Source organism: Candoia aspera, chromosome 4 (assembly GCF_035149785.1).
Source record: "Candoia aspera isolate rCanAsp1 chromosome 4, rCanAsp1.hap2, whole genome shotgun sequence".
In the NCBI taxonomy this organism is placed as follows: domain Eukaryota; kingdom Metazoa; phylum Chordata; class Lepidosauria; order Squamata; family Boidae; genus Candoia; species Candoia aspera.
In genome coordinates, this window is record NC_086156.1 from 100,627,826 (window position 1) to 100,654,508 (window position 26,683).

At 46.2% G+C, this 26,683-nt stretch overlaps 2 protein-coding genes across 2 annotated transcripts in view; both read left to right on the plus strand.

The window, feature by feature from the left end:
• Positions 1-323: 323 nt before the first annotated feature.
• Positions 324-18,760, plus strand: RASIP1 (Ras interacting protein 1). The gene is made up of 12 exons (XM_063301236.1): positions 324-756; positions 3,531-3,682; positions 5,468-6,045; positions 7,321-7,691; positions 9,166-9,813; positions 10,914-10,951; positions 12,583-12,734; positions 13,330-13,445; positions 13,538-13,778; positions 15,306-15,478; positions 16,301-16,448; positions 18,155-18,760. Exons 2-12 carry the CDS (start codon positions 3,549-3,551, stop codon positions 18,352-18,354), a joined length of 2,799 nt encoding a protein of 932 aa, XP_063157306.1. The 5' UTR covers positions 324-756; positions 3,531-3,548; the 3' UTR covers positions 18,355-18,760.
• A 6,323-nt stretch (positions 18,761-25,083) lies between these two features.
• Positions 25,084-26,683, plus strand: part of MAMSTR (MEF2 activating motif and SAP domain containing transcriptional regulator) — a 39,002-nt gene continuing 37,402 nt past the window's right edge. Inside the window, exon 1 of the mRNA XM_063301237.1 lies at positions 25,084-25,171. Within this exon, the coding sequence (XP_063157307.1) occupies positions 25,117-25,171 (55 nt within the window). The 5' untranslated portion in view covers positions 25,084-25,116. The remainder of the gene's footprint in view (positions 25,172-26,683) is intronic.

The following is a 26,683-nucleotide window of genomic DNA, read 5'->3' on the forward strand; positions in this document are numbered from 1 at the left end:
CTTGCCGATGCCACCTGGGGGAAATCACATGTGCTGTTGTTCCTGTAGGTGTTAGACTGCTAACCCCAAAGGAAATGCTAGTTTAACTTGCTCCTGTACCTTCTTCAGCAGGTTGATATATAAGCTTCTCACAATGTGTGGATTAGGAATGATCACCTGCTCATATCTCTTGGTTACCAATAGTTGCAGTTAGAATAGCCAGGAAAAATGTTGGTACATATAATAATATGCCAAAACCCTGAAACTTACATCTGGGGAACAAACAGCTTTGGGAAAACAGTCCAGGTAAGTTTTCCTCCCAGCTCCCTTCTGTCCAAATAGTCAAATCAGTAGGCCTCACTATCTGATGACTGCAACAAAGAGTGTCAACTAACCCCTGTTCTAATTGTCAGAATTTATCTCCTCCCCGCCTTGGTTTTATTGCAAGGGGGTTCCTGGCCCTGCCCCTGCTAGTTCAAGTTTTGGCTCTATATCCCCTTCCCTGAACCCCTGCCCTCCCCAGTTCTTGGGAGAGGCCTTGCTTCAAGCCAGTTTCCTGCCCACCCACCCCCATCTCCTTTTCCTGCTCCACCTCCTGTGTGTGAATGACCAGAGGCACGGGAAATCCGTGCTCAGTCATTCTGGATTTAAGTCACCACATATACAGGAACACCATCGCAGAGACTGTAGGGAGCAGAAGATGCAGCCTGGCCCATGGGATGCCTGAAAGGGAGTGATGTGCAGAGGCCACAGCATCTGGGACATCCTCTGTAACCGGTAATCATGTCAGTCTGTGGCTGGGTGTGCATGTGTGCGTGTGTGTAAAATTTCTCTCTCTCTGGATAGTAAACAGGTAGAAAAATGGATGAGATGGTGTGTGTATGGGTGAATCCTGATTTGTCCCACCACATCTCAAAGCGAACTTAATAAGGTCCAGCACTGGCATTTCTTTGCCTCTAACTCTGTCTTTTCCCACCACTGCCACCTTCTCATCAAACCCAGGAATTGGGAAGTTTGCTTCCCCTTGCACTAAACCAATGCTTTCCAAACCTGGGAAAATTCCTCAAAAATGGGTAAAAGTGGTTTTTCTTTGGGTAACAACACACGAACCCATTACCTAATCGCAACAGGGACATTTAAATTGACTTAAAGTGTTTTACCTACATTGGGTAAAAAGGACTTTCTGATAAGCAGTTTTGGGTAATGAAGGAAAAAGTTTGGGAAGCACTGCACTAAACAATTACTTTGATCCCACATTAGAAAATCCAGGCTCCCTGCGCCATACTTTACTGTCTCTCAAAAATGTGTTCTCTATCAAGTCAATATTTGCAGAAAGTTGATAATGTGGAAGTTGACTCTGGGAGAAAAAGTAACAGACTGTGGACAGCCATCCTATTCCGAGTGGCAAATGTAAGAATACCATTACAAAATCCTGCACCCTGCATTATTTGTTTTCTTTCTTTTTCCAGGGAGTGGGAAAAAGGGAAGGAATGCATGTTTGGAACATCACTTGATTTTTGGTCTCAGAGACTGAGAAAGTTTGGCGAGTGCAGAGCCAAAACTCCTGGGTTTGGGGCTAAAGTAGCCCAGCTTTATGGAGAAAGAAAAAGGTGCTGGGCATCAGTTGATTAAAGGAGAGATCATGTTTTGGAGCTGTGCTTTATGGCTCTCACTGAAGCATTGGATAGGGTGGGGCTCGGGGCCTGGATTGCTTTATCTCATAGGGCCTCCCCATCGTGTCCAGTCGCCCAAGAACTAAGCAGCTCTTGTGGGGTGAGGCCCAGCTATCCTGACCCCAAAGCTGGTTATCTCATCTTTTCCTGTTGACATAACCGTTTGATTCAGGGCCTATGACTCACGGCCACAGTGGAAGTTCTGGATTTGTTCTCACTGCCTCTTTGGTCTGGATCTGAATTTTTCAGCCCATGAAAAATCAGCTAATTGGAGATGGGAAGGTTTGGCAAGGAGAAGATCTGGGACAGCTGTCCTTTACTTGGTGCTCTCAAGATTTATTGGGCTACAATGCCCAAGGGTATATGGGCAGGCGGCATGGCCAACAGCAAGTTGCCTGGGAATTCTGGGAATAGTCCAACATATCTGAAATACTGGAGAGCTGGAGAAGGGCAAGCTAGTAGGAAACAGGAGGGTAAGGACAACCAAAGTGAGACAGGGAACGGAGAGCAAAGTCTTTCCAGTGCCATTGCGGGGCTGCGTGAAGTTTGTGCAAATGGGCATATACACACGTAAAAGATTTTTCACCGTTTCTGTATCCTGCTTTTCTAAACGAAATGTCCAAAATGGTTTACAGCATCATTAAAAGAGGCCAGAGGGTGTAGTTCAAAGTTGCAAATACTTTTGTTATTTTTTTTTTACTTTTGCACGGATTGTGGGATACAGGAAGGAGAAGAAGCACTTGGAGACGCTTCAGACATTTTTCTACTCAGCCCTCCTGTCTGTCAAGCCCACACAGAGGAATTATTAGTCCTCCTTGCCTTTTTTAGCTACCATTAAAAATGCAAAACTTGTGGAGATCAGAAAAGGTATAGGGGTCGTTTGGCCAATTTGCTCACATGTCCAATGTTGGGGCCAATGCTTTCTGGGTGCTAAGCCTTGATGAGCAATGCTAAGACACCTCCATCCCCAATCTTGCTTCCTTCTTTTGCTTCTTTACCTAAAACGGACCTGGCATTAGATTAAAATAAAAGACTGCCACCTGACAGCCCCTTAAGCAAAGGAGTGCCCTTTGTAGAGTAAAGGGCATGGCTACTCTCTCAGGGAACCAGTCAAGCAAGGCTGCAAGTGGCAAAGTAAGGGAAAGACAGAAGCAGAGGAGACTCAACCATAGGGCTACCAGAATTGGCTGCAAAAATGTGGGCAACATTAAGAGGCAGCAAAGAGTCTGTAACTCTTTGCTGTCAAAGTAATGGTCACCTGGGGTTTCGCAGCCCAGATCAGATATCCCTAATAGGAGACCACCAACTCACCAACCTTGTTGCTGAATCTGGAGGCCATCTGAGAAGAAGTTGGGGCTTGTCACATAGCCAGATCAGCAATAACTCTGTGAAATTCAAGATGTGATAAGTCTGGCTCATTATGTCATAGTATCTCTTCTCCTTTTAACACAGATAATATCCACACCTCTGCCCTGCCACATACCTTCCCTTGTTCATGGCCTTTCCATATTAAAGCACGAAGAACCCATCCTGTTTTAATAAAGGAATTAAAACTGTTAATACTGTGCTCTATGTAACCAATGTTCTTAATATCCAACAGCTCAGTTCTATACTAAGTCACACTCAGAAAGCCAAGTTTTAAACATGAGGAAAGCAAGAAGCTACCTCTAAGGGGTGAGAGCTATAATCCAACATACCTAGAAAGCATCAGGTTGGGGAAGTTGTGTCCAAATGCTGCAGAAGCCGCTCTGCTTAGGTCAAAGGACTCAACCAGGGGAGGGCCACAATCACCAGGAACTGGCCTTACAGTTTGTATTTCTCTGTCTCTGTTTCTCTCCCCCCCCCCTTCCTCCTCCGTACCCTTGTGTCTTTCAGTAGTTCCAGGTCCCCGTGATCATGTTCTCAGATGAGCGAAAGGACGGGAGCCCCCGCTTTGGGAAACTTCACTTTCCCGTGGGCCTTTGGATCAACTCGCCAAAGAAGCATTTTGCAAAGTTGGGACGAAGGTGGCCAAGCGTGGGGTCCGTCAAGTAAGTGTTCAGTGAGGACCTTTGCAGAAGCTGTCTTGGTATCCAAAATTCATAGCGTTCCCTCACGTCTTTTCTGGACAGATGTGTTCATATGACAACACCAGGCTTGATTATCATTAGTAAGCCCAAGTGACACAAAAATGTGGGAGTGGGCTGTTTCTTAGAGGGAGGAAGAGATAGACGTGCTATTGGCTATTCATCAACCAGTCAGCACCTCAAAATACTCACTACCCACCCATCAGATGCAAAATATATGGGATAATGCTAGGAGTCAGGACCATATAGAATTATGCTGGCAAAAAAATTTATTGCCAGAGCAAAGCCAGCTGAGGTGTACTACTGTGAAAAGGACTGTGGTCAAATTCAAGAATTGCATCACTGGAAGAGATCCTGTCAGGTCGCCTGAACTAATGTCAAACGCACAGCAGTGTACATGAGCTTCAGTGCTTGTCTTCTTAAGATATTTCACCAGTTCAGGCAAAAATTGAATTACAACTCAGGATTAGTTCTGAGAAGCCAACTCTTGGGATTTACAGAAAAGGAAAAAAAATTGCACCATGACCTGGGCATATACTTTTTGGTGTGTATATTTCAGTGTATGCCATGGTAAGCCCGTTTTTTCCACAATTATTTGCATAATTGTGTTCCCCGGCACCAATTGGTGCGTTCCATGCTGTCAGTATGTTGAATAGTATTCTACATCTTATTGGTCCTCGCCTCATTGTCCCCTGCATTCCCTCCTTCATTCAGTTCTGAAGAATTAGAGGACCCTTATGGACACCGAGCCACTGATTTTGAACAGAATCATCAAGTACTACAAAAAATGCACATTTAAAACAGCTAAATCACCCAGAAAGTCATAGAACGCTGAACAGACAAAGCAAATCCCAAGCATCAAAGTGAGACCCTTATTCAGGAATCTAGGATGCCAGCTGAACAGATGGACAGAAATTGTATCACATATTTCCCAGTGATTTGGTAAAACAGTACAGGGCAAATAAAAAACCTATTTTTTCGAGGAATCTACACATCTCTACGTCTCCTTGCAGATATATCCTACCCCACCCCCACCCCCATCCTAGCTTGTCTGTTTGGGGCATCTTGTTAGTTCATTTATAATTAGAACTTAGCCCAAAATTCTTACAAATTTTCCAAGATGGGGGAAATAGTTTAACCAAACTATCTTCCTTACATTATTGGTAATCAGCTGTTTTGTGGTCCTGGGAGTACTAATACTGACTGTTCCAGTTGTTGATGCCATCTTTTTTCTGCTCATCAGTCCCTAGAATTGTCATCACTCAGGTTTGGCTTTAATGAAGAATTCCCTGTAGATCAGTGTTTCTCAACTTTGGCAACTGTACGATGTGCGGACTTCAACTCCTAGTATTCCCCAGCTAGCATGCTGACAACTTGAAGCAATTGGTGCAAAAACAGCGCTTTCTGTCCTGAACCTGGAATCTGAAAGGTTTAAAAACATGTTGTCTGCTGAAAACTATGTGCTGAGATGACTATCGCTGGCAAAATTAAGTGGGAGGGATATTTTGACTCAACACTCTGTATCAACCTATTTGGACAAGTGGCAATATACTTTTTTCCTCTTTAGCCTTATAAAAGTGCCCTTCCCCATAAGCTTCTACTTCTCTTTATAGACTGAGCTAAAAGATGTCCATTTCCCCAAGGCCACTCATGGCTTCAGGATTTGTCAGTTGTTTTCCCCTGTCTGAATCTCAGTCCAGCTGTACTGGTTTGGATCTACCCCTTGCAGTCTGTCTGTCCTCCTCTCAGGTCTACATCCTCGGACACAGCCAGTCGTGGCAGCGAACCTGTGGAAATGCGCCCAGCCAAGAACAAGGCTGCACGACACAAGAGGCTTTCAACGTTGTTCCTGCGAAGTGGGGTGGGAGGGCCCACTGGTGGGGGTGGCGGCCGCTGGGCCAGTGAAAAGAAACTAGCTGATCTCGTTGACCCTCTGCCTGAAGACCGAGTCAAGCCCCCATCTCAAGGAGAAGTGCCAGGAGTCCTGAAAATCTATGGAGGAGACATCTCCATGGGCACCAACTATAAGAGCGTGCTGGCAACCGTGCGCTCCACTGCCCGCCAGCTAGTGCGGGAGGCCCTGGAGCGCTACGGGGTGACACAACCCAATGCTGAGGATGCCTACGTGTTGTGTGATGTGGTCGGCAGTGTTCATGGCATGGATAGCTCCTGGCAGGCCCAGTATCTCCGAGCAGTTGGTGATGCTGAACGGCCGCTTGTGCTGCAGGATGTGTGGAAGCCCAAGACTGGATGCACTCGTCGCTTTGAGATCCACCGCCGATGTGACGTAGAAAGGATGGTAGAGGGGGAGGATGAAGATGGAGGCGGTGAGTGCTCTTCGTGATGCTGGTTGGGTTTCTCATGAGCCTTACAAACCATTCAGACATTTGCCTTTGTTTTTTGAAGGAATTCACATTTCTGGGCCTTCTGCTTGTGCGGAATTTATTTATATCCTTGATTTATATCCCACCTTCTACCCACAGCAGCAGCCAAAATTTAAAACCAAAACAGAATATGTAAAGCTAGAAACGTAAATTAAAATTAACCCTACGCTTTTATAGCTAATAAAAAAAAAAAGTCTTTCCCTGCCCAGTACATCATTAATTTCTGGAATTCATGGCCACGGGATGTGGTACGATAGACTTGAGTTTAGAAGGCTTTCACAAAAGATTTGGTCTATACTTGGAAATCCACGCCCACTAACGGCCATTAATTAGCCAAGAACGCTGAAAACGGAACTTCACTCAGTATATATCTGAGTCGCAGATGCTGGGGGTGGAATGGTAGGATATATCTGTCCTATCATGCTCTGCTGAAGGTCTTCTCAGGACCATCTGGCTGGCTATCATTAGCTCTTTGGTCTGTTTTAAAGCTGCTGTTCGTGCAATGAAAAATGAGTCTCCCACAACTGTGATTTGCAACCCCACAGGATGTAATGTTTTTCAGTGGCCCATGGCATCACTCAGTGCTGTGCCCTGCAGTCTCCTTTCTTCTAAAACATTGGCACAAGAACTTATCCGAGTTCTATGTGTAGCCACAGCTGATAAACCTAAATTGTAGCTCTCTGAGATGTCCAAAATACAGAGCCCAAGGCTAACACGTTCTCTCTTTTCCCTCATTCCTCACATGCGAATGAAGCAAAACTCCCTTCTGTTGCTTCATTTACATACATCAGTGTTTCTCAACCTTGGCAGCTTTGCTGGCTGGGGAATTCTGGGAGTTGAAGTCCACACAGCTTAAAGATGCCAAGGTTGAGAAACACTGATCTACATAAAAAAGGGTGGGAGGACAGCAGTAAGGAAACTCCTTGAGTGGTAAACAGGCTCCCTCTTCTCTATATACTGGTGCAAAGGGAACAGGTGCCTAAATCAGTGACACTTTCCTTTTATTCCTTACCTTGCTGGGCTTCAGCCATACCAACATATTTCTAGCTATCAGAACAGACGGTTATACAAAGCAGTTACGTCTGTACAGTAGCAGCTTCTCCAAATTTTGCATGACCCTGAATTTTATTGTCACAGGTGATTGGGGGTGGGGGGTTAGCACAAAAGCCCTGCACTTCTCCTCCTGGTTTTAACGCCTCCTGTCTCTGCCTCTCGTAGGTATGAACTCCCAGTCGCGCCGGCAACAGTCGCGCCGCTCTCGGGCTGCCTCAGGGGGCCACGTGGGCCCCAAAGAGAGAGCAGACAACCTCTCGCTCCGGCGCAGTATCAGCGAGATGAATCTCAGCACTAAGCGCCGCAGGGAACGCAAAGGGGTGCTCAGCATGGCAGTCGGTGAACCGGCAGAAGGGGGTCCAGCCGACGAATCGCGGCTCAAAGCAGCAGAAGGGGCTGAGGGCACCTCGGCTCCTTCAGCCTCTGAAGAGGAGGCCACGGACGTGGCCAGCCTTGAGCAGCTTACACAATGCCTCATACAGCCCCCAACCGAACACCCCTATTTTCTGCAGTTACTGGGCTATAACGAAAAGCAGGTAAATTCACCTTCTGCCAGTGGTGCTCATTCAGCTTCTCATAGAACCCCAGAGAGAGAAAGGGCTCGGGCAGCTTTCATCAAATGGATGTCCCCTGGAAATGCTGAATTTCAGCTCTCATCCTCTTCAGATGTGCTGATTGGGGATTATGAGATTTGAAGTCTAACACATCCAGAGGACACCTAGGGAAAAGATGGACTACTGGAAATTCCTACCTAGCAATTGCATCTGACGTCTTTGTCAACACACACACTTGCACATAGCAGCGTTAAAGGGTCTGAAAAGCACCTGGTCCCGTACTACAGAAAAAGAAAATTCATAGATACAAACACACACACACACACACACTGCTTGAGTTTTCTGGCCAAGCTTCCATCTGGTCTAGTCATGCTAAGAGAGAGAGAGAGAGAGAGAGAGAGAGAGAGAGAGAGAGAGAGAGAGAGAGAGAGAGAGAGAGAGAGAGAGATGGTTCGGGTCTTGAGATAGCAGAAAGGAAAGAACAAAGTTTAGACTGCCAGTAAAATTCATCTTTTTAATTTTTTTCCCATTATCTAAAAAGCTTTCTGTATATAACAGCCTAGTCAGCACATCACAGAATAATTTTCACGTGGCTCATTTCTGAATCCCGAAGTGCTCATGTTTTCATCTACTTTCTGTTGTTTTTAATATCAGGAAACATTCTAAAATAGTATCCCTTCCCTTGAAACTTGATAGTTCAGAATTTAATCATTTCACACTGCCATGTTTAGATGTTACGTAGGCCAGGTTCAGGGTGGCAAGATCATTTAAGGAGAATGGATAGCAAACCCATAGCTGAATAGCAGGGAAGCCTTCCTCATCCCACTGGTGCCAGCCTTCTTGTTAAGCAGACTGAGGAAGTCAACCTTAGAGAACCGATTTTAGTACCATGAAAACATAGTCAACTGTCAACTACCTAATTTTTTACTGAGCTTTTCTCAAAGAGAGAAAACCCGTGGGGTTTTCTAACTCAGCAGTATAAAGATCTTGGGATTCACAGAACACCCTAAGACAACATGCTGAACCACAAGCCATTACTCAGCCCAGAAGAGTCTAGCCTAGCGGCCATGCAGTCTCAACTAATGTTGTATAATGTATAGCTGACAGTGCTCAAACTGAGTGCCCCAATTACTGAGCATTTACACGCTCAGAGCACCTCACTGTCACCGGCAAAGATCTTGAGTCTTCTTTTGTGCTTATCTAGCTCCACAGGCTGGCAAACCAAAGAAGTGAAAATCACACAGGTTTACAAAAGGCATCTTTAATGCTAGTCTGGAATATATCATAACCTTGAAAACCGTAAGAGTACATTTCCATCCAGACTTACAGTGAGTTGATTTAGTTGAACCGTTTCCTTCCCATAGCTTTCACATCTAAACTGAGTGGCCTCTTCTCATCTATACTGCACCCTTCCCAGTTTCTCACACTGCTCTGCTCCATTCCTCACTTTCTGCAGGAGTTTGTGATCCACGTGATGACACGCCGCCGCCACATCTTTGGACGCCCTGAACGCCGCCCAGCTCCAGACCAATCCAGCTTTGTGGACACCTTCCTGAATGCCCCTGACATCTTGCCACGGCACTGCTGTGTAGTATCCTCAGTGCCCCCTGCCGATCCCAGCCAGCCCCGGAGTTCAGCCATGGTGCGGCCTTTCCGGGGAGCGTCCATAACCCACAATGGTGCCCCACTCCATCGCCAGGTGGAGTTGGCTCCTGGAGACTTGCTGGGGATGGGGCAGTACTTCCTCTTCATGTACAAAGATCCACGGGCTGCCACCACACCTCCGGCTTGGTTGCCCAAAGCTTGGGTGTCTCCAGGGCTGGTGGGGGCCTTGGCTTGCCAGGCCTGTGGTCGGTCCCTGCAGGAGCGGCAAGAAGCCTTCCGGGCCTATCTCAAGAGCCGAGAACCTCAGCTACGCTACCGCCCGCAGGAACAGGAGGCCCTTTTGGCTGAAATCGTGAGGCTGCAGGAAACATCCACTTGCAGGCTGGGACCTGCCTTCCTCTTTGGGCTCTGCCTGGAGCACGCGGCTCGGGAGCTGGAGCCAGGCCATCTGCCCAGGTTGATAGCCAGGATTGCTCAGCTGGTCAAGGAAGCTGTTTGGGTAAAGGATTTTTTACTTCTTTGCTTATGCTCTGTGACTACAGTGACCATACATCCTCTATTATGAAGGACAGGCCTTTATTTCAAAAAGCTGTCCTTCTGGTTGATTTAATTATTTATTTTCTTGGTTTTGCCCTTGAATTTTCCTTTGTAAAGCAAAGTTATAAACATAAACAATTACATTTTTTTATCCTTATGAACCTCCTTCAGATTTGCCCCTTTTTCAAGTTGGTCCTTTATTTTTTCCAAGAAAATATGGTCGCTGTACCTATGACCCGTTTAGGATCAGTCCTCATTTTTGTTGGAAAACCTATGGCATAGCTGCAGGTGCTCCCACCAAACCCCCTCCAAAGATGCTGCTGGGGTGCAACATTTAAAATATCAGAAGGAAAAGGTTATTAAATGCATAAGGAGGTTTGCGCTAATTGTATGTAATTACATTTATATTCAATCAAATTTAGGTTTTGCTCTGGGCCGGCCCACTTTTTGGAATGCTGCTGTGGTATGTCCTCAAACGTCAGGGGTGGCATTGGTCCTGAAAAAGTTGCATTCCACTGTCTTAGAACAACAACCCCCATCTCCTTCCTCTATTCTGAGGCTCCTTAATTCAATTCTGTGTAGTCTGTGTCATGTTATATTCATTGTTATATAGCTATGACATTCTGTCATGGAATGGAAGGCAGCATGACTGGTTTCATTAAAGAAGGAAATACTAGAAAGGGGTATTTGCAAGATGCTGATTCTCATGGCTCTACACAAAAAGTAAAAATTTCTCCCTGCTCTTCTTCCTTTCTTGCCTTCTACTATTTTCTAAATGTAATCAGAAGAGAAAACAGAATAGTATAAATGTAAAATAAAACCTTTACATCAATAGCTAAGCAGAATTATACAGGTCTAGAACCTATATGGAGAAGCTCCATATTTGACCTCCATATTTGATCTTTTTCGAGGAAGTAAATGTAATAAATACTTTTTTCTGCCCCCATCTGGTCCTCTCCTAGCTGTAGACTTTTTTTCTGGCTATCAGGTATGGAAAGTGTTTGAGACTAACCATCTAGTCCTCCCTAAGTAATTTCATTTGTTTCATATTCTTCTTTGTAGGGTAAGATAAAAGAAATCAGAGATCGGCAACCAGAAAAGTAAGTCAAGTGATATTCTCTAGAAGACCGTGTTTTCCAACGCAAGTCCTAATATTAGGCTTAGTCAGGTAGTTGTTTTGAACTACAGATGCTGAGTGATGTGGAAGGTACAACAGAGAACTCTCTAGTCATCTCCTTTTATTGGGGAGCAGAGCTTTGGGTTCCTGGCAGCTTAAACTCATTTGTACCCCTTGGGATCAGTGAAAAATGCTGCCCCATCTTCAGTGGTGAGTAAGGTTCAGCTGCTCATCCAGTCAAGGTCTATTTGTGGAATGTTAAGGAGACCTTACCCTTTGTTTTAGATGGCAAAATGGCTTGAGCATAGCACCAGGATTGGGAAATGCTCTAGTTTCAAAATATGACCTTAAACACCTCCACAAGGTGTTTGCCCCGGAGGATATTTCTAGGCTAAAGAGCTTAATAACCACTTTCAGTTCACTGTTGTCAGTCTAGACCAGTCTTCCCTCCAGATGTGTTGAGACAGTATCTCCCAGAATTTCCAGCCTTGTGGAGGATACAGGATGGCAAAGGCTGATTTAATTGATGTGTTGATCTAGACTTTTTTCCATCTCTGTTGAAGTGGCAGACTTTCTAAACTTGAGCAAGCTTGGCAAGCAAGTTCAGTTTGCTTGCTCAGCTTTCTTGGATGCTGGGATGCAGTTTATCCTTCTCCGTCTCAAGATATTTAGATAAGTTGAGGCAACTCCTACCAGTCCCTGCCAGCACTAACATTTTGGGATGCCGACTGGAGATTATGGGAACTGACCATCAGGTTGGGGGAGGTTGGATACCATTCTTTGTTTTAGAAAATATCTGTTGAGTTAACAGTAAAGGCAAAAGTGAGATAAACAACAAATTGTTTTCCAGGTAAAGAGGACATCTTTGTATGGATTAGTTTTTCCCATTTTTACATTATTTAGTTCCTCCCATCCTTCTCTTTAGCTCCTCCAAAACCTGTAATGAGTAGTTCCTCCCATTCAGTCTAGGCAACTTTCACACAGTCTTTGCTAAAACCACAGTCCATTTTCAAATCAACAGCAAATCCAGATCATACATAACAAACAGCAAGAGACAGCAGGCTTTGCGGAGATCAGTAGTTATGTATGATTTTCCCCTTAAGAAAATAAAACAGCATATCTCTCTGTTCCAGCACTGGAGAGGGGAAAGTACAGGAATTAGGGAAGAATGGAACTTTTTTGATACACAATATTACTCAACAAAGCTATAAAATCACAAGGTCAGCCTTGTGACAAAAAACAGTTGTACAGAAGATTGGCTGTGCCGAATATGTGCTGTACAAAATCTCCAGAAATGCATAACTTCTCAAAGAATGCAATAAAAAGGCCTTATCCTGTGGTAGCAATATTAACAGTGTAAAAGGCAAATTGCAAACACACAAGTGGAAACCACGCATGTCTGTCCTTTGGAAACAAAGTTCACAATCGTCAAGAAATGCTGAACTTGGTGTGAACTCTGAAAATGTGTAGAATGGCTTGAATTCAAAATATCCAGTCCATTTGTTGTTTTAATATCCCAGCCAAGAGTCAGCTGCCTCTTGATGGCAGGTGAGAAGTTCTTCAACCTCCCTCATCACTTGACACTAATCTCTGTCGCTCTGGTGTTCCTTGCAGCCAGCAAGACAAAGGAGAACCAGGAAATCTCAGCATTGAGGAAGTGGCAGCTGACCTGCGTCCCCTCATGCTTTGGATGGCTAACTCAATGGAGCTACTCAACTTAGTGCAAAAAAGAGTCCTAGACATTGAGAAAGATCTGGACTTGGAAGGTGAACCAAGAATCTTCTTTTTTTCTAGTAGTCAGGGGAGGATAGAAAGACAGGGACAGGCCAACCTTGGTTTTTCAAAGATTCATCCCAGAACAGAGGGGTCAAGAAAATAAGACTTTCTAATTTTTCCGAGACTCATATTATAGACTCATGATAATTGTGAGGTCATAGAATGGGGGCCGAGTACTACCATTTCCTCTAGAAAAGCCAAGGTTAGATCAGCAAGGGGAATCATAGCTTCTGCATAAGTAGCCCAGAACTCTAAGGGCATTCTACCAAACTGATACGGCTTGATATCAGTTGAGCAAGCATAGCTTTTCCCAAAGAATCTATTAAACCTTGTAGAGCAATCTGAAAATGTTCCACAAATTCCTAATTTCCATTTCAGAGCAACTGTTGTTTTTATGTATATTTTAATGGTAATTTTTAGATGGTTATGTTTTTAGTGTTATTTTATTGTAAATTGCCCAGAGTCCCCCATTGGGGGAGATGGGCGGTGATATAAATTTAATAAATAATAAACTGTCTGTAGAACTACTGCCTGTCTAGAATATAGGTACACTACGTCCTCAAACCCACTCTTTTCTGACTGCAGGAGTTTCACACAATGCATTGCTCTCCAGTGACCTGGAGACATGTGATGAAGCAATGGCTGTCTTAGATGAAGTCATCATGTCCACATTCCAGCAGTCTGTGTACTACCTCACTAAGGTGAGCAAGCACTCCCCAAGGATCAAGCTGGACCCTTCTACCCTTCCTTTTTTCCAGTAGCCTCTGTGTCTAATTCTTTCCTCATCCGGCAGACTCTATACTCGGCCCTTCCTGCCTTGCTAGATAGTAACCCATTCACAGCCACCACCGACCTGTCGCACGTGCCTGAGCTAAGCAGCATGCCAGAGGGAATCCGAGGGACCCTTGCTATCTACCAGGCAACCCTTGAACTGACCCGTGACTGTGACTTGCACCCTGACCTTGTTTCACAGACCTTTGGATACCTCTTCTTCTTCTCCAATGCCTCACTCTTCAACACCATCATGGAAAGAGGTGGGCCGAGAATAGTGTCCAGACATTTTCGGGTGGCGGGGGGGGGGGACAAATTGGAAAGAATTGGAGGTGGATGGGCAGAAAAAAATTTTGTGGAAGAAAACTAGATAAGTTCAGTTCCCATTACTGTATTAGGGCTACGCGGTACTTCAAATTTAAAGACAAAAAGGTGCACCTATCTGCAGCTCCATGAATAAAATGTGTTTTTTGCAATGCATAGGAGGAAGGTCTGTGCCCCAAGTAAATTGTAATTTAACTTTCTGCATGGGAGAAACCATACTGGGAGAGGGACAGTAGCAAAGATACAAAGATAGAGGGAGAAGATTGGTTTATTCAATTATATAAAAGCTTTCAATATTATTGAGTATAGAAGCCAAAACTATCCTAAGGCTTCGTGTCAAAAGTGTAATTTTGAACTCTAAAATGGTTCACATTTTTTGTGCTTGCAAAGAGTTTAAGACACACAGAATAGCAAAGATATCACTTGAAACATCAGGAAATATTTCTGAGCAAGAGGAAAGAGAAAAGAATGACCAAAACCAGGAGTTCTTTGGTTAGGACAATGATATGGAGGAACAGACAGGGAATTTGCAGAAAGTGGTCACCTGGCTTTTGTGCATTGGAGGAAAAAGAATCAAGTAAGAGTGTAAGAAAGTGGAAAGTTCTGTGCAGGAAATGGACCATGATATGCCCTAAAGCTAAGGGTATTTTCATAGTAGCTGCATTCACACAACACACACTACTATATTAACCCATTTTCCAAGTTCCCACAGCATTATAAACTAACTAGACAGGCTGTGTGTGCTAGTCATGCTAAGCCCCCCAAGCCCCAAAATTTACATTAGTCAAACTTATTATGTTCGGCAGCTACTAGGCCTTTAACTGATCTGTTAAGTATGTCACATGACTTCAGTAACTTAGACTAAAATTGCTTTTGAGATGCTTTTTTAGAATTGTTAATGCCGCATAACAAAAGAGAGAGAGGAGGAGGAGGAAGGGGAGGGGGAAAAGAAAGAGAGAGAGAGAGAGAAAGAGAGCCAGCCAGCCAGCCAGCCAGCCAGCCTTTGGATTTTGGATGAACATTCTAGCCAGTGGAGGATTTTTGCTTGTATTAACGAGAGCAAGTGAAGCAAGAACACCTTTTGCTCTGACCCTCACCAAGGCCCAGGGAGACGTGAGACAACCAGAACTCTCCCAGTTCTGTTTTTTGCTCCTGAGCAGTGAAAAGAAATAATCCCATTCTGCCTCTCCCTGCTACCCAGCTCCCCCCACCCCAGCAGCTGCTGTTTCCTCCTATTTTTCCTTCTGGTCTCTGGTGGAAGCCGGCTATTTCCTGCCTGTCCCAAAGTTCAGGGCTGCCCTCGGACGCAGCAGGAAACAAGCCTGGCTGCCGGGGCGGCTCCCTCCTCCAGACGCGGAGGGGGTGGGGTATGCTAGGGCTAAGCTACTTGCCAGGAAAGCCGGGGTCCGGGGATGTCAACCAGTCTTACCCTCTCTTCCTCCCTGCTCCCCCCGACCCATTTCCAGGTGGCTCCCAGTCGCTCTTCCAGTGGGCCAAGGCGGTGCAGATCCGAACCAACCTGGACCTTGTCCTGGACTGGCTGCAGGGAATAGGACTCGGGGACATCGCCACGGAATTCTTCCGCAAGCTCAGCAACACAGCCAACCTGTTGTGCGTGCCCAAAAGCAGCTTGCTTCAGGTGAAAGAGCAGGCTCACATCCCTCCCTCCAAAGGGGCTTGAGGGGCAGCAGCTCAGCTCCGGGCTTTCCCTCACATTCAGGGCCAGCTTTGATGTGGGGCCAGCTCTCTAAAGGGACTACTCTCTACCCAGGTCCTGGTAATCTTCTTGGTAGGATCTGTTGCTTCTGAAGAAAATACACCAGAGAATATTAAATTAGTAAAGGTTTCACCCCACTTTATATGCAAATGCAGCAGCATAGCTGTGTTTTTCTGCAGTTCTGCCCAAGTGCATCTCTGTTTTCCTTAACACCTATTTCTAGATATTGAAGACCGATAACTTCTCAGAAATGAGATGTGTGGGGTGTGTTGGCTCCGTGTCTGGCAGGATACAGTGTCCTGGTTAATAAACAATAAGTTTATTAACCTCTCGGTGTATGGCTTACATTATGGGACCAAGTAAATCGATCACTTTGTTTTTAATGTCATGTAATCACAAACTTTGGTTGGATAAAAACTTTTTGATCAACCATCAAAAAGACGTTTTAAAAAATGGTGTTCCTGCAACATTTAGTGTCACTTATAAAGGAAGGGTGCCTTCCTCTGCAGCTGTTTTTATTCATAAAGAAATTTAATTCATGAATCAGTAAAATCAAACTATTGACCAGCTAGGTTTTCTAAAAAAAATGGGGTGATAATTGTGCCTTCTTCCTTCAAGAAGATGAAGCTGCTTTAGGGGACTCAGATACAACTAAAAATTCAACTAAGAATAAGTCAGGTTTGCAGGACCTTCTTAAGGGCCGCTGCAATTTTTTTTTATATGTTGTATTCTATCCATATCCAGGCATCCTGGTCCCGCCTAAGAAATGATTACCCAGCACTGACACCAGCTCAGCTCCAGCATGTGCTCAGAAATTACCAGCTGGGACCAGGCCGTGTGTCTCCTGAATGCTGGAACACGCCTGAAAAGGAAAGGGACGAGATGGCCCACAGTACGTGAGCATTTTATTGTCAAATCTATAAATTGCTTGCCACTTTTTTGAGACCTAGCAGGGGTTTCTGGTTCTATCCCACCTTGCACTTAACCACGACACAATCACGATCCGATGATACCAATTGTTCCTCCTGACCTCATGGCATTTCCTTATTCTTACCCCCAGCCCATGAGTGAAGCAGCCTAAATCATCATTAGGTATACCAGTATAAAAATAATCTTTCCCTCCTACCTCCCCACAGCCTGAAAGTGTATAAAATCTCTGATGCGTTGTCACCCATTCTCTTAGAGGTGGCCAATTCTAAGTAGAATCAAAGGTGTGTTTGGGGAATGCTGGGAGGTGGGGGCACATTTTCCCCCTCTGGTCATCAGCCAGCCTTCACACAGTCATTCCCCTCCCAGCCTTTGCCTTCTGCATTAGCATTTTATTTTCTAAGTTCCTTTCAGTCCTGTCACATCTCCCTTTCCCTGTTTTTGACATCGTCTTTTTTTCAAGCTTCCACCAAGGCAGAGAAAAGCCAAGTGGAGCTTCACTATTTATCTTGAGAAAAAGACAGGTATTTTCCCTTACTCATCTGCAACAGTACGTTGAAATGTATCTTTCCCTTCAGATGTAGCACCCCCATTTTTTCATTGCTGTAACCAGAAAATAAGGAGGGAACCTGAACTGCCTATTCACCAGCTTCCAAATAATTTGCCTGTTTCAAGCACTTCAGGCCCTTGTGGCTGAAGGAGGAAACCCCTTTGCTCAGCACCTACTGTAGTCTGTTTCAGGTCTCTGCCTCTGCAGAACTTAGCCAGTTATGCTATCATGGTCTGGCCTGCCTCCCTTCTCTCCTGCCCCATATATTTCTATAGTTCACGTTATTTTAACTTGGAGATGCCCAGATAGGGTGTTGGAAGAGGGGAAAACCAGCCAATCTAGGAATGCTCAAGCTGAATCCTAAAGCCAGACCCACACCATTCCTTGATGGTAAATGTTTTCTCTGCTGGTGAAATAAGTCATCAGCAACGCCAGAGGGGGGGGAAACCTTGCCTATGAGAAGCATACTCTCTAATCAGAGCAGCACCATTCATCAGTGACAAGAAACAGGACAGGAACTGGCAACGGAGCTAACAAATGCTATGCTGGCACGGATTCACGCAAACCCAAGGATGACTGGATAGCACAGGCCAAGTAGCAATTTATCAAGCGGAGCTCTTCTCCTGCATCCATATATCTCTTTTCTTTCTCTTCTAAACTGGGTCTCTCCTTTCTCTTTCTCTGGCATTCCTTTACCTCCAAAAGCCATAAACTGGGATGTGGATTTTTAAATCAACCCAGGACAGAGAAATGACAAATGTGAAGAAAAGAAATAGAGTAATTCCACTGCCTCTATGGAGAGATCAGTACTCTCCAACTATCGTCTTGCCAACAGCTATTCGGTCAGGGCGCTTCAGTTGTTTTCAGTCCAGCCTATCGTGACAAAATGTGTAACATCGGCGCTTGATTTAATGTTTTTCCTCCGCCTTTCTCATCGCCTGCTCCTTATGTGTAAAACTGGGGTGGGTGGTGGAGGGGGGATACAAATTCTCCTGCTAACAATATTTGAAGGTTGCTTTGGGATACTTTGGGGCTAAAGAGTGGGATAATAGTAACGTTGTATGTCCTTTAGGGAAACTCGACTATCAACATCTGTCTTTTTCCAATGTTTATTCTCCCAGGTGATATCTTTGAGAGTTTCACAGACCACCCACCCCTTATTCTTCCATGTGACGGTTTCCGCTTGCGTCTGTCGGAGCCTGTGCTAGACGATACCCTCCATCGTCAACTTGTGCGCCTGCGCCGTTTTCTCTGGGAGCTGGAGCGTGAATCCCTCCCGGCCAATCAAAGAGCAGCGTATGGGCTGGATCCCAGTCAGTGAAAAGAGGGGCCAATGCCAGCATTCAAGATGGTGCTTTGACCTCAAGAAGCTCTTTTTGCAACCTACTCTGGGGGATCAGGCTGGGTAGAAACCCTGCATCTGATTCTGGAACACACAGAATCACCTGAAATAGCTCTTGCTTCTTTCCATGCAGAATGGTCCGGGAAGGTCAGCGGTTGCCCTGGCATCCAAGGTCACAAAGAATACATTCTTTGGCCGCTGTTCCAATTTTGCAGCCATGCCATCTGGCGGCAGGCGCTGACTTCAAGGAGCAATCTGGAAACATCTTTGAAAGAGGACCAACCTCAACCCTTGGTTATTATTTCTGGCCGCAGATCATACTGTTTGTAGCAAACTATGTATTCCCTTTTTTTTTCCTTGCAATAAAATGATTATCTGAAACAAATATATCAAATATTTTAGGGTGACATGGAACTCCCCTGTCATCCAGAAGGCAGAAGTGTAGCAAGCAGGATAATTGGAAAGGCAGGAGTGTGTTCTGGCTCCTTCAGTCTCCCTGGGGCATGTGAATTTGGGTTTGGTGAGGCTGTGTGTACCTACATGAAATGTTCTGTGGGTAACGATTCAGTGTGCTGTTCTTTGATGTCTTTGGTAGACGTCTGTCGTCTCTGGGACGTGCCTCTTTTCCATTGTCCCAGACCACAAGTGTGCTATCTTGGTCAATAGCGTCAGCTACGCGGCTGCTGCTCCTGGGATTAATCTCTGAAATCTGAGCCTGGGGAAGACCTATGAGCTCATCCCCTCCCCTCCCTGGATGTTGTATGAAGCTCCCAGCAAAGCAGCCATACCAAGGGCTGGTTTGAGAGCAGCCTAAGGATATCGCAGCCAAGGCAGGAAACCCAGAACTGTTCACCAGAGACATTATAGAGACCAAGGCGAAAGGAAAGAGCTGGGCCCATTCACCATGTGTAAGTCAGGAGTTTTAGCTCTGAATCATGAAGCCCCATTCCCAGTCAAGCAAATCTGCCTGCTGTCGACAGCTCCATTCCCCGGGAGAGGGACCGTGCCAGGTAATACAGCTTGCACAAATGAATAGATCAGGGTTTCTCAACTAGGGTTCCCCAGAACCCTTGGGTTCTATGGGAGGTCACTAGGTGTTCCCTGGGAGATCACTATTTATTTTAAAAATTACTTCAAATTTGGGCAACTTCACATTGAAGAGGTAAGTTTTATTCTTTATTTTTAGCGTAGGAATACTGTTAATGCGTATATACAGGCCTACATGTGAAACAAATATAATAATTTTGGAACTTCTGGCCTATCCTTGAGCCTGAATGTGCAGGGGTTCCCCGAGGCCTGGAAAATATTTCAGGTGTTCCTCCAAGGTCAAAAGGTTGAGAAAGGCTGGCATAGATCATGCCTGTTGGAGGGCAGAAGAAAAATTGTACAATATGCATTAGCATGTGTGTTGTCAACCGACCACCTTCCTCTTTAAAATGCAGAAAGACAGTAAGTAGGAAAAGACTGGGCTCCGACTATGTGAATCTTAAGGGGGAACGCAGATTTATATATGGGTATAACCTTCACACTTGTCTGTAGTTTTACCTGGGAATGCATATGTATTTGAGCCCAAAATAGATGGCAAAATGACAGTCACAGAAAGCAGTATTGGAAAGACAAAAGAACCCTTGCTTTGTCCTCTCTCTCACTACCTACACATGCAAGTGTGTTCTTAAAAACACACACACACTTATATATGCACACATACCCAGTTACACAAATCCCTGCTGCACCAAGTGGGGAGAAATGTCTTTTTCACACACAGCCAGGAGGGGTCAGTGTTGTTCATCCATACATTCCAATACATCACATAGGCATACAAATGTACAGAGGTTTTGGCACACATCCTGTCAGGTTCTCATTGCAAGGGACACACACACACACAGGCTGCAAGTGCAGCTCCAGGGGAAGGTGGGGCAACGGTGGTGCCAAGGGGCAGGGCCCAAGCGGGGACGCAGGGCAACAAGCCTGTCTGACTTTAAATACTCTGATCAGAACCTGATCCGCCACGTCAGTGAAATCCAGCGCGGGCCTCAGACAGCTGGCAACAGGTGACACCTGTTGTGTGAAGAAACACTGCCTGTGGCCTGACAGTAGCCGATGGGAAAGGGCAAAGGCAACCCAGCGATTCGCTCTGGGTCGGCTCTGAAGAGGAAGGATCTCCTGGTGTGACGAGCGGCCTCTCTAATGACAAGGCGGCTGCTCCATCTGCACGCAGGGTGACCTAAAATCATTGCCCTCAGGTCTGCCTTTATGCCAGGAGAAAGAACCTTGCTGTATAAATATAACACGGTGACTCCATAAAGTATATTTTTTTTAGTGCCAAGGGGTGGACCTGGAGCCTGCAGGGAAACCAACCAGAGTCTTGTGGGACCGACTTGAAGCACGATGCTCTCAGTCCCTGGGCAATAAAGCTCCAGGGGTCCAGCTTGGCCATTACTCCCTGTTTTAGGATTCTGAGAAAGAGCTTCTGCCCTTCCTCCCTGCTTTGTTTAGAGGTTTGCTGTTCAGCTGACACTCCTCCTTTCAAGGGGCTACAGTCCTGAGGCTTTTTGGGTCGGGGAGACTCCTTTGGGGCTGTTATAACAGAACTCCTGCCCCTCCATGGGGCAGCAGATGCCTCCCTCCCTTCCGTTGGCCCAGTGGCCGTGAGTTCACAATCCCAGGCGGCCCTTCCCCACAATTATAGACAGTGCTCATGTCACACACTGGGGACAGCTGGTGCAGCCCTCCTGCTAAATGGCATTGCCTCAGCAAGAACTCTCTCGCCATTGGGCAATCGCTGCACACCAAGCTCAGGTTGCCTGCGAACGAGGTGTTTTGCTCCGGCAGTCATAAATGTTCCACATGTTTTATGCCACCGATGTGCTAGTGTCCCTAGCCAACTGGTTTCTCTCCCACCTACGGATTTTCACTGGGCATAAATCTACTTATTTCTTCCTATTTCCTTACACCACCACCGCCGCCTTCTGAGAGACTGCCTCTGTCCCAGCATTCGAACACACGGGCAAGTCAGAAGCTGAGTCCAGCCCAGCCACATTTCAGCAACTTGGCCCCCACCCCCGTCCACCATGCTGGGATGCAGGATCAGTGGGTGGCACCAGAAAGCTGTGGACCTGTCTTTTAGGCAACAAACGAGGAATCCAGAGGAGAGCAGGGTGGTGGAGGGAGGAAGGAAGAACAAGAGAAAGTGATACTAATAGAGCAAGGGAACTGCAAAGATCTGGAAGCCATCAGTTCAGATTTCCAGAAACGCCATTTGACATATTTCTGGAAAAGATGGGGGAAAGATAAGGGAGAATAAAGTGAACCTGCTAACCCACAGCATCATCCGGGGCTTCATAGCTGCCTCTAACACCTCCCCCCAAACAAGATTTCAACTGTCAAAAGAAGGAAACAACTAAATGCACAACTAGGAACTAACCCTGTTGATAATTATCTGATCAAGATTAACTACCCTTGTAAATGGAATTAAAACACAGTCACTTTTCTTTTTTATGATAGACTCACCTACTGCTTTCACAGTGTAGCCACTGGTGCGCAATTCAAAGGCCAAACATGGTTCTCCTCTGCCCAGAAAAAGCTGCACATTGCTCACTTAGATTGAGGCAGCCACTTTGGTGAGGCACATGGCCTGGGGCACCATGAAAAGCTTTATGATTTAATGGAGGTTTTTTTTTAATCCATTCAATCATATCCATTTCTTGGAGACTGCCTAGACAAGTCCCTGCAGCTTTCTTGGCAAGGTTTTTTGGAAGTGGTTTGCCATTGCCTGCTTCCTAGGGCTGAGAGAAAGTGACTGGCCCAAGGTGACCCACCTGGCTTCATGCCTAAGGCAGGACTAGAACTCACTGTCTCCCAGTTTCTAATTTGCCTTAACCACTACATCAAACTGGCTCTCAATGGAGAATTACTTCAGTGTTAATGGCAGGGAAAGAGGTATTTGGACTTTTTTGGCACAGTTAGGCAAAAAGGGGAAAATTGGATCCAGTGCTGTCAGGATGTGGGCTCTGATAGATGACCATTCCTACACAGGATGCAACTGTTGTAACAAAAAAATAATCCCTGAAAATGTCTTAAAGAAAAACCTTTGCTTTCCTAAGAAGGAATCCTGGCCTTTGAATATTCAATACCGATCCAAACTTCCCCAAGGGCAGGCAGGATCTTTTAGACTTGGAGATGAAATATCCCAAGTTCCTGCATTCTAAAATTGGTTCTTCTAAGTAGTTATTAGCAAATCCTCCAAAATTCTTAACTCAGATGAGAAATTATGCAATTAAACATCACCAGGATGGCACCATACACTTCTTTGGTTATTTGTAAGTTCCTCCACAGGAAAGCCTTTCACCTCTGAAGAATTTCGCAAGGAACGCAGCAGGCTTTACATGTCTAAGGATGTAAATCCAAGCCCTTTCTGAGCTGCCACGGCTGGCTGCGTGTGATCTCCAAGACTTAGGAGAAGAATTTTAAGAAAGGGCTGTGGAAGAAAAAGGCATTGCTGGGTACTTGACTGCTTTGGAAAGGGGTTTTGGGGAAAAATGGGGTTTGTGGCTTCTTCCAAGGTCCCCTAAGAGGATACATTTTTTTTTTCTAAAAAAATTTAAAAAGGTCCACCTTTTTCTGGGAGAGAAGAGCTAAACATGGATCTGAATGTGGGAAGCCAAGGTTCATGGCTCTCTGGGAAAGGACCAGAAGCAACAATGAGGAAGATGAGTACTGGAAGTTCTGGGTCCCATAAAAATGGGGAAAGGGTTGGTGAAGACTGCATCAGGTGCTAAGATAGTTCAGACATCTGTATTCTGGGAATAAATGTGGGGGGTAAATGTCCAGGAGAGTGACACTGTCATTATTATTATGAAGAGCAGGAAGTATTGCCTATTATGCACACTGGAGACAAACTTTTCTGGGAAAGCAGAAGCTGAAGAGAACACAGGAAGGCACCTTCTCCCATCTTGTGCTCTGCCAACATATTGGCATCCATCTCCCATTGACATCATTCCCAGCCAGGGGGTAAAGGCCCAGACCTCTGCAGGTCCGCAGGCCAGGGAAGGGTGCATGAAGCAATAGGGACTGGTGGGCTCCTTGGGAGACACCATCCAACTCCCCCGGGCTCCCCTTGGGCCATCGCTGCCCGGAGCCTAGGCAAGTGGGCAGGGAGCGGGCAGGGCAGCCGAGGGAGGCGGGGCGCGGCGGGGATCCTCTGGCGAAGTGGAGGGCGAGGGCGACTCGGAGGAGGAAAGGGGGCCCGTCCCGCTGAGCCAGCAGCGCGTTCCGGGTGTCGGGTGTCGCGGCAGGTGGCACCGGCGGGGAGGGGCGGAGGAGCATGGCGGAGGCGCAGGGCCATCTCAGCTGCCCGGGGCCGGGGAGGGGGGCTCGGTGGCGTCCGTCCGACCCCCGAGCGGGGTGGGGGTGGGGGCAGAGCGCTCGGGCCAGCCTCTCTCCGCGCCGCCGGGCTCGCCGGGCGCTGCCAGCCTCACCTGGGCAGCGAGGAAAGGCAGGAGCGCGCTCGCCCCCTCCTCCCCGCAGCGGCCGCAGCCAGACCCGACCGACCCTCCCCGAGAAGCCGTCGGGGCGCCCCGAGCAAAGCGGCAGCCAGAGGAGAAGGAGGGCCGCGCTCTCTCGTCCACCATTCCGGTGAGCCGGGGCGCTTTCTTGGGGCAGGGGCTGCTCGGGGGAGCGCCCGGCAGGCAGCCCTCGGGGCTGCGCGGCAGGCGGCGTCCGGGCGCCTGGGCTTTCCCGAAAGCCAGCAGGGAGGCTGCCGAGGGGCGCCAGGCGGCGAAATCTGGTCGAGTCGCCGCTTCCCACTAAGCTTCCACAGGGGCAGGCAGAAACTCACCCGGTGGAGCCCACTTCTTCATCTGCTAAGGCCGCCGTCGTTCCACCTTTCAGCCGAACCCCTGGTCTTGCCACTGCCAGGCGCGCATGTCTTCCCTCGTTTTGCCCATTGAAACCAATAGACCAGTAAAGGGAAGTGTGCGGGGACAGGGGTGGGGGAGGGAACCAAAGCTGCCAAAAAAAGTTGGGATTCGGTTTTACTGCTGCTTTGAGTGAAAAGAGTTGATTTAGCTGATGGGGCAAATCCTGAACCATTCTTTCGATGAAGCTCCTTCCTGGGGTGCGGTGCCAGGCCCCCGCCCCCATTGCCACCTCCCAAAAGAGGTCGTGCTCCACCTGCAGCTTTTCTGCCATGGGAGAGCTGCTCAGTTATCATTTTGTCCTTACCCCCACTGCTGTGCCCTTATCCTTACTGCAACCCTTCCTTCTTTATGATGGCATTTTGAGTTCTGGATGCAGTGATGATTCTTTTCCCTTTCCTTGTTTGATCTGCACAACAATCCCATGAGGTAGGCAACCAACCGAAAATATTTCTATGCCAAGTCTCAGTTCAATGTTTCTGGGGCAGTTGAGAATGGAAGACCAATAATAATGATAATGATAATTCCAGTCTCCCAGCTTGGACTTCCCAGCCTTGTGGAGATTTAAATCCATCTCCCAATCTAAATCCTAATCCAAATATCTGTCCCACAGTACAGTAAAAGGTACTGTACATGACCTCTGCTAAAATGGATCCCACCAGGATTTCTGAGAGGAGATCAGGAACCTGTTGTTGTTTAAATAATTCTCCTCCTCCTTCTCTCTTAGCTCTTCCTCTTCCTCCTCCTCACCTTCTTCTTCTTTTTCTTTTCCCCTCCCAGTGTTGCTAAATATCATTGGGATCTGTAGCTCCAAAGGAAGCCAAAGATGACGCTTCTGGCATCTGAACAATCAATGCTGATTCGAAGAAGGTTCCGCTCCGGTAGGTCCCACCTGCTTTGGTGTGTAATTTCAAAAGGCGGGAAGCATTTTGTACTTTTCGATTGGAGGCCCAGCTGCCCCCAAACCCCTTCCCTAACAGATCCCCTGGGCCTTTTTTTTGCATTTTTTTTTTTTTGCAACTTCGTGTCACCTGATAATGAAAGTTTGCTTTTGTCTGATTTTTGGAGGTTTGCTTGTGTCTTAACTTCCGAGGATCTGAGGAGCCAGTGTCCTACCATTTAACCCCTGGTTTTATTTTTCCCCTCACAAAAGTACCCTCTCCCAGGCATCTCCTGCTCTATAAGAGAACAATTTAGCTCAGCTTCCTCAGCCTGATACTGTGGGTGTCTGCAGGAAGAGGAAGTGACATCATGAACATCTTGATGCCATCATGTTAATGATGCAAATTATATATTCTCCAAATAGGCTAGGGTCACAATTCTCAGAATGCCCAAACAGCAGGCAATGGCAACTATTAATGGCTGGTTAATTTAAACCGGTGTTTCTCAACCTTGGCAACTTTATGATGTGTGGACTTCGGCTCCCAGAATTCCCAAGGCCAGTGTGCTGGCTGGGGAATTCTGGGAGCCGAAGTCCACACATCTTAAAGTTGCCACGGTTGAGAAACACTGGTTTAAATCCTTCTACCAATGCAAGATGCAAGAAAACCAGTATAAGTCAGACCCCTTTATTAGCTCTTTTGCCTGCTGTTTTCTTGGTTGTTGCCTGCTGCTTTTATGTTGCAATATTTATGTTATAAATATACTTTATATTTTATTACACTGGGAATTGCCCTGCAAACAACATTATAGTTCAGTGGCAGAAGGTTGGAGGACCAATCTGTGGCATCTCCAGGTAGGGGTGGTCAAAATTCTGCCCCAAATTCTGCAGAGTTGCAGGTCCAGGCTAGGTTTTAAAAAAAGTGATCTAGAGAGGTCAGTGGTTTCATCTAAAGAAGTTTCTTAATGATTTAAAATCTCCACCCTCCAACTCTTAATTACAGCCATCTTTTGCCTTGCAGCATGTTTAGGGAAGAGTATCTCTTCTATTAAGTGTGGAGTAATTTTCTCATGTTATTTAACCATTCCACAAATGACATGCTTAAGATCAGAGTTTTCTTCCCAACAGAATCCCAGTACTGGACATCAAAATGCCCCATGTTGTAGTGTTGCTATAGGAACATTGCAGAAAAATCAGTAGTTGTAAGAGAGAAGCCAAGAGCCAGCACTTTCAGGTCAGAGACGCCAGTTATGTCAACAATCAACAACAACTGAGCTTCTTCAAAACCATGAAGTTCAGGGAACATAATCCATTAAAACACAGGAAAGGCAGGAAGAAGAAGTAGTGGGTTTAAACTGCTTTAGTTTAATAAATAAGTATAATAGGAACCAAATGCCAACGAAGTGCAGTCAAGTATTTAATATGGTTTCAGCTAGTTTACAGTAAAAGTTCTTATCCAGCTCCACCATGCTAAATATCTGAGAGATTTCTGAGTTTGATTCTAGCAGCCATG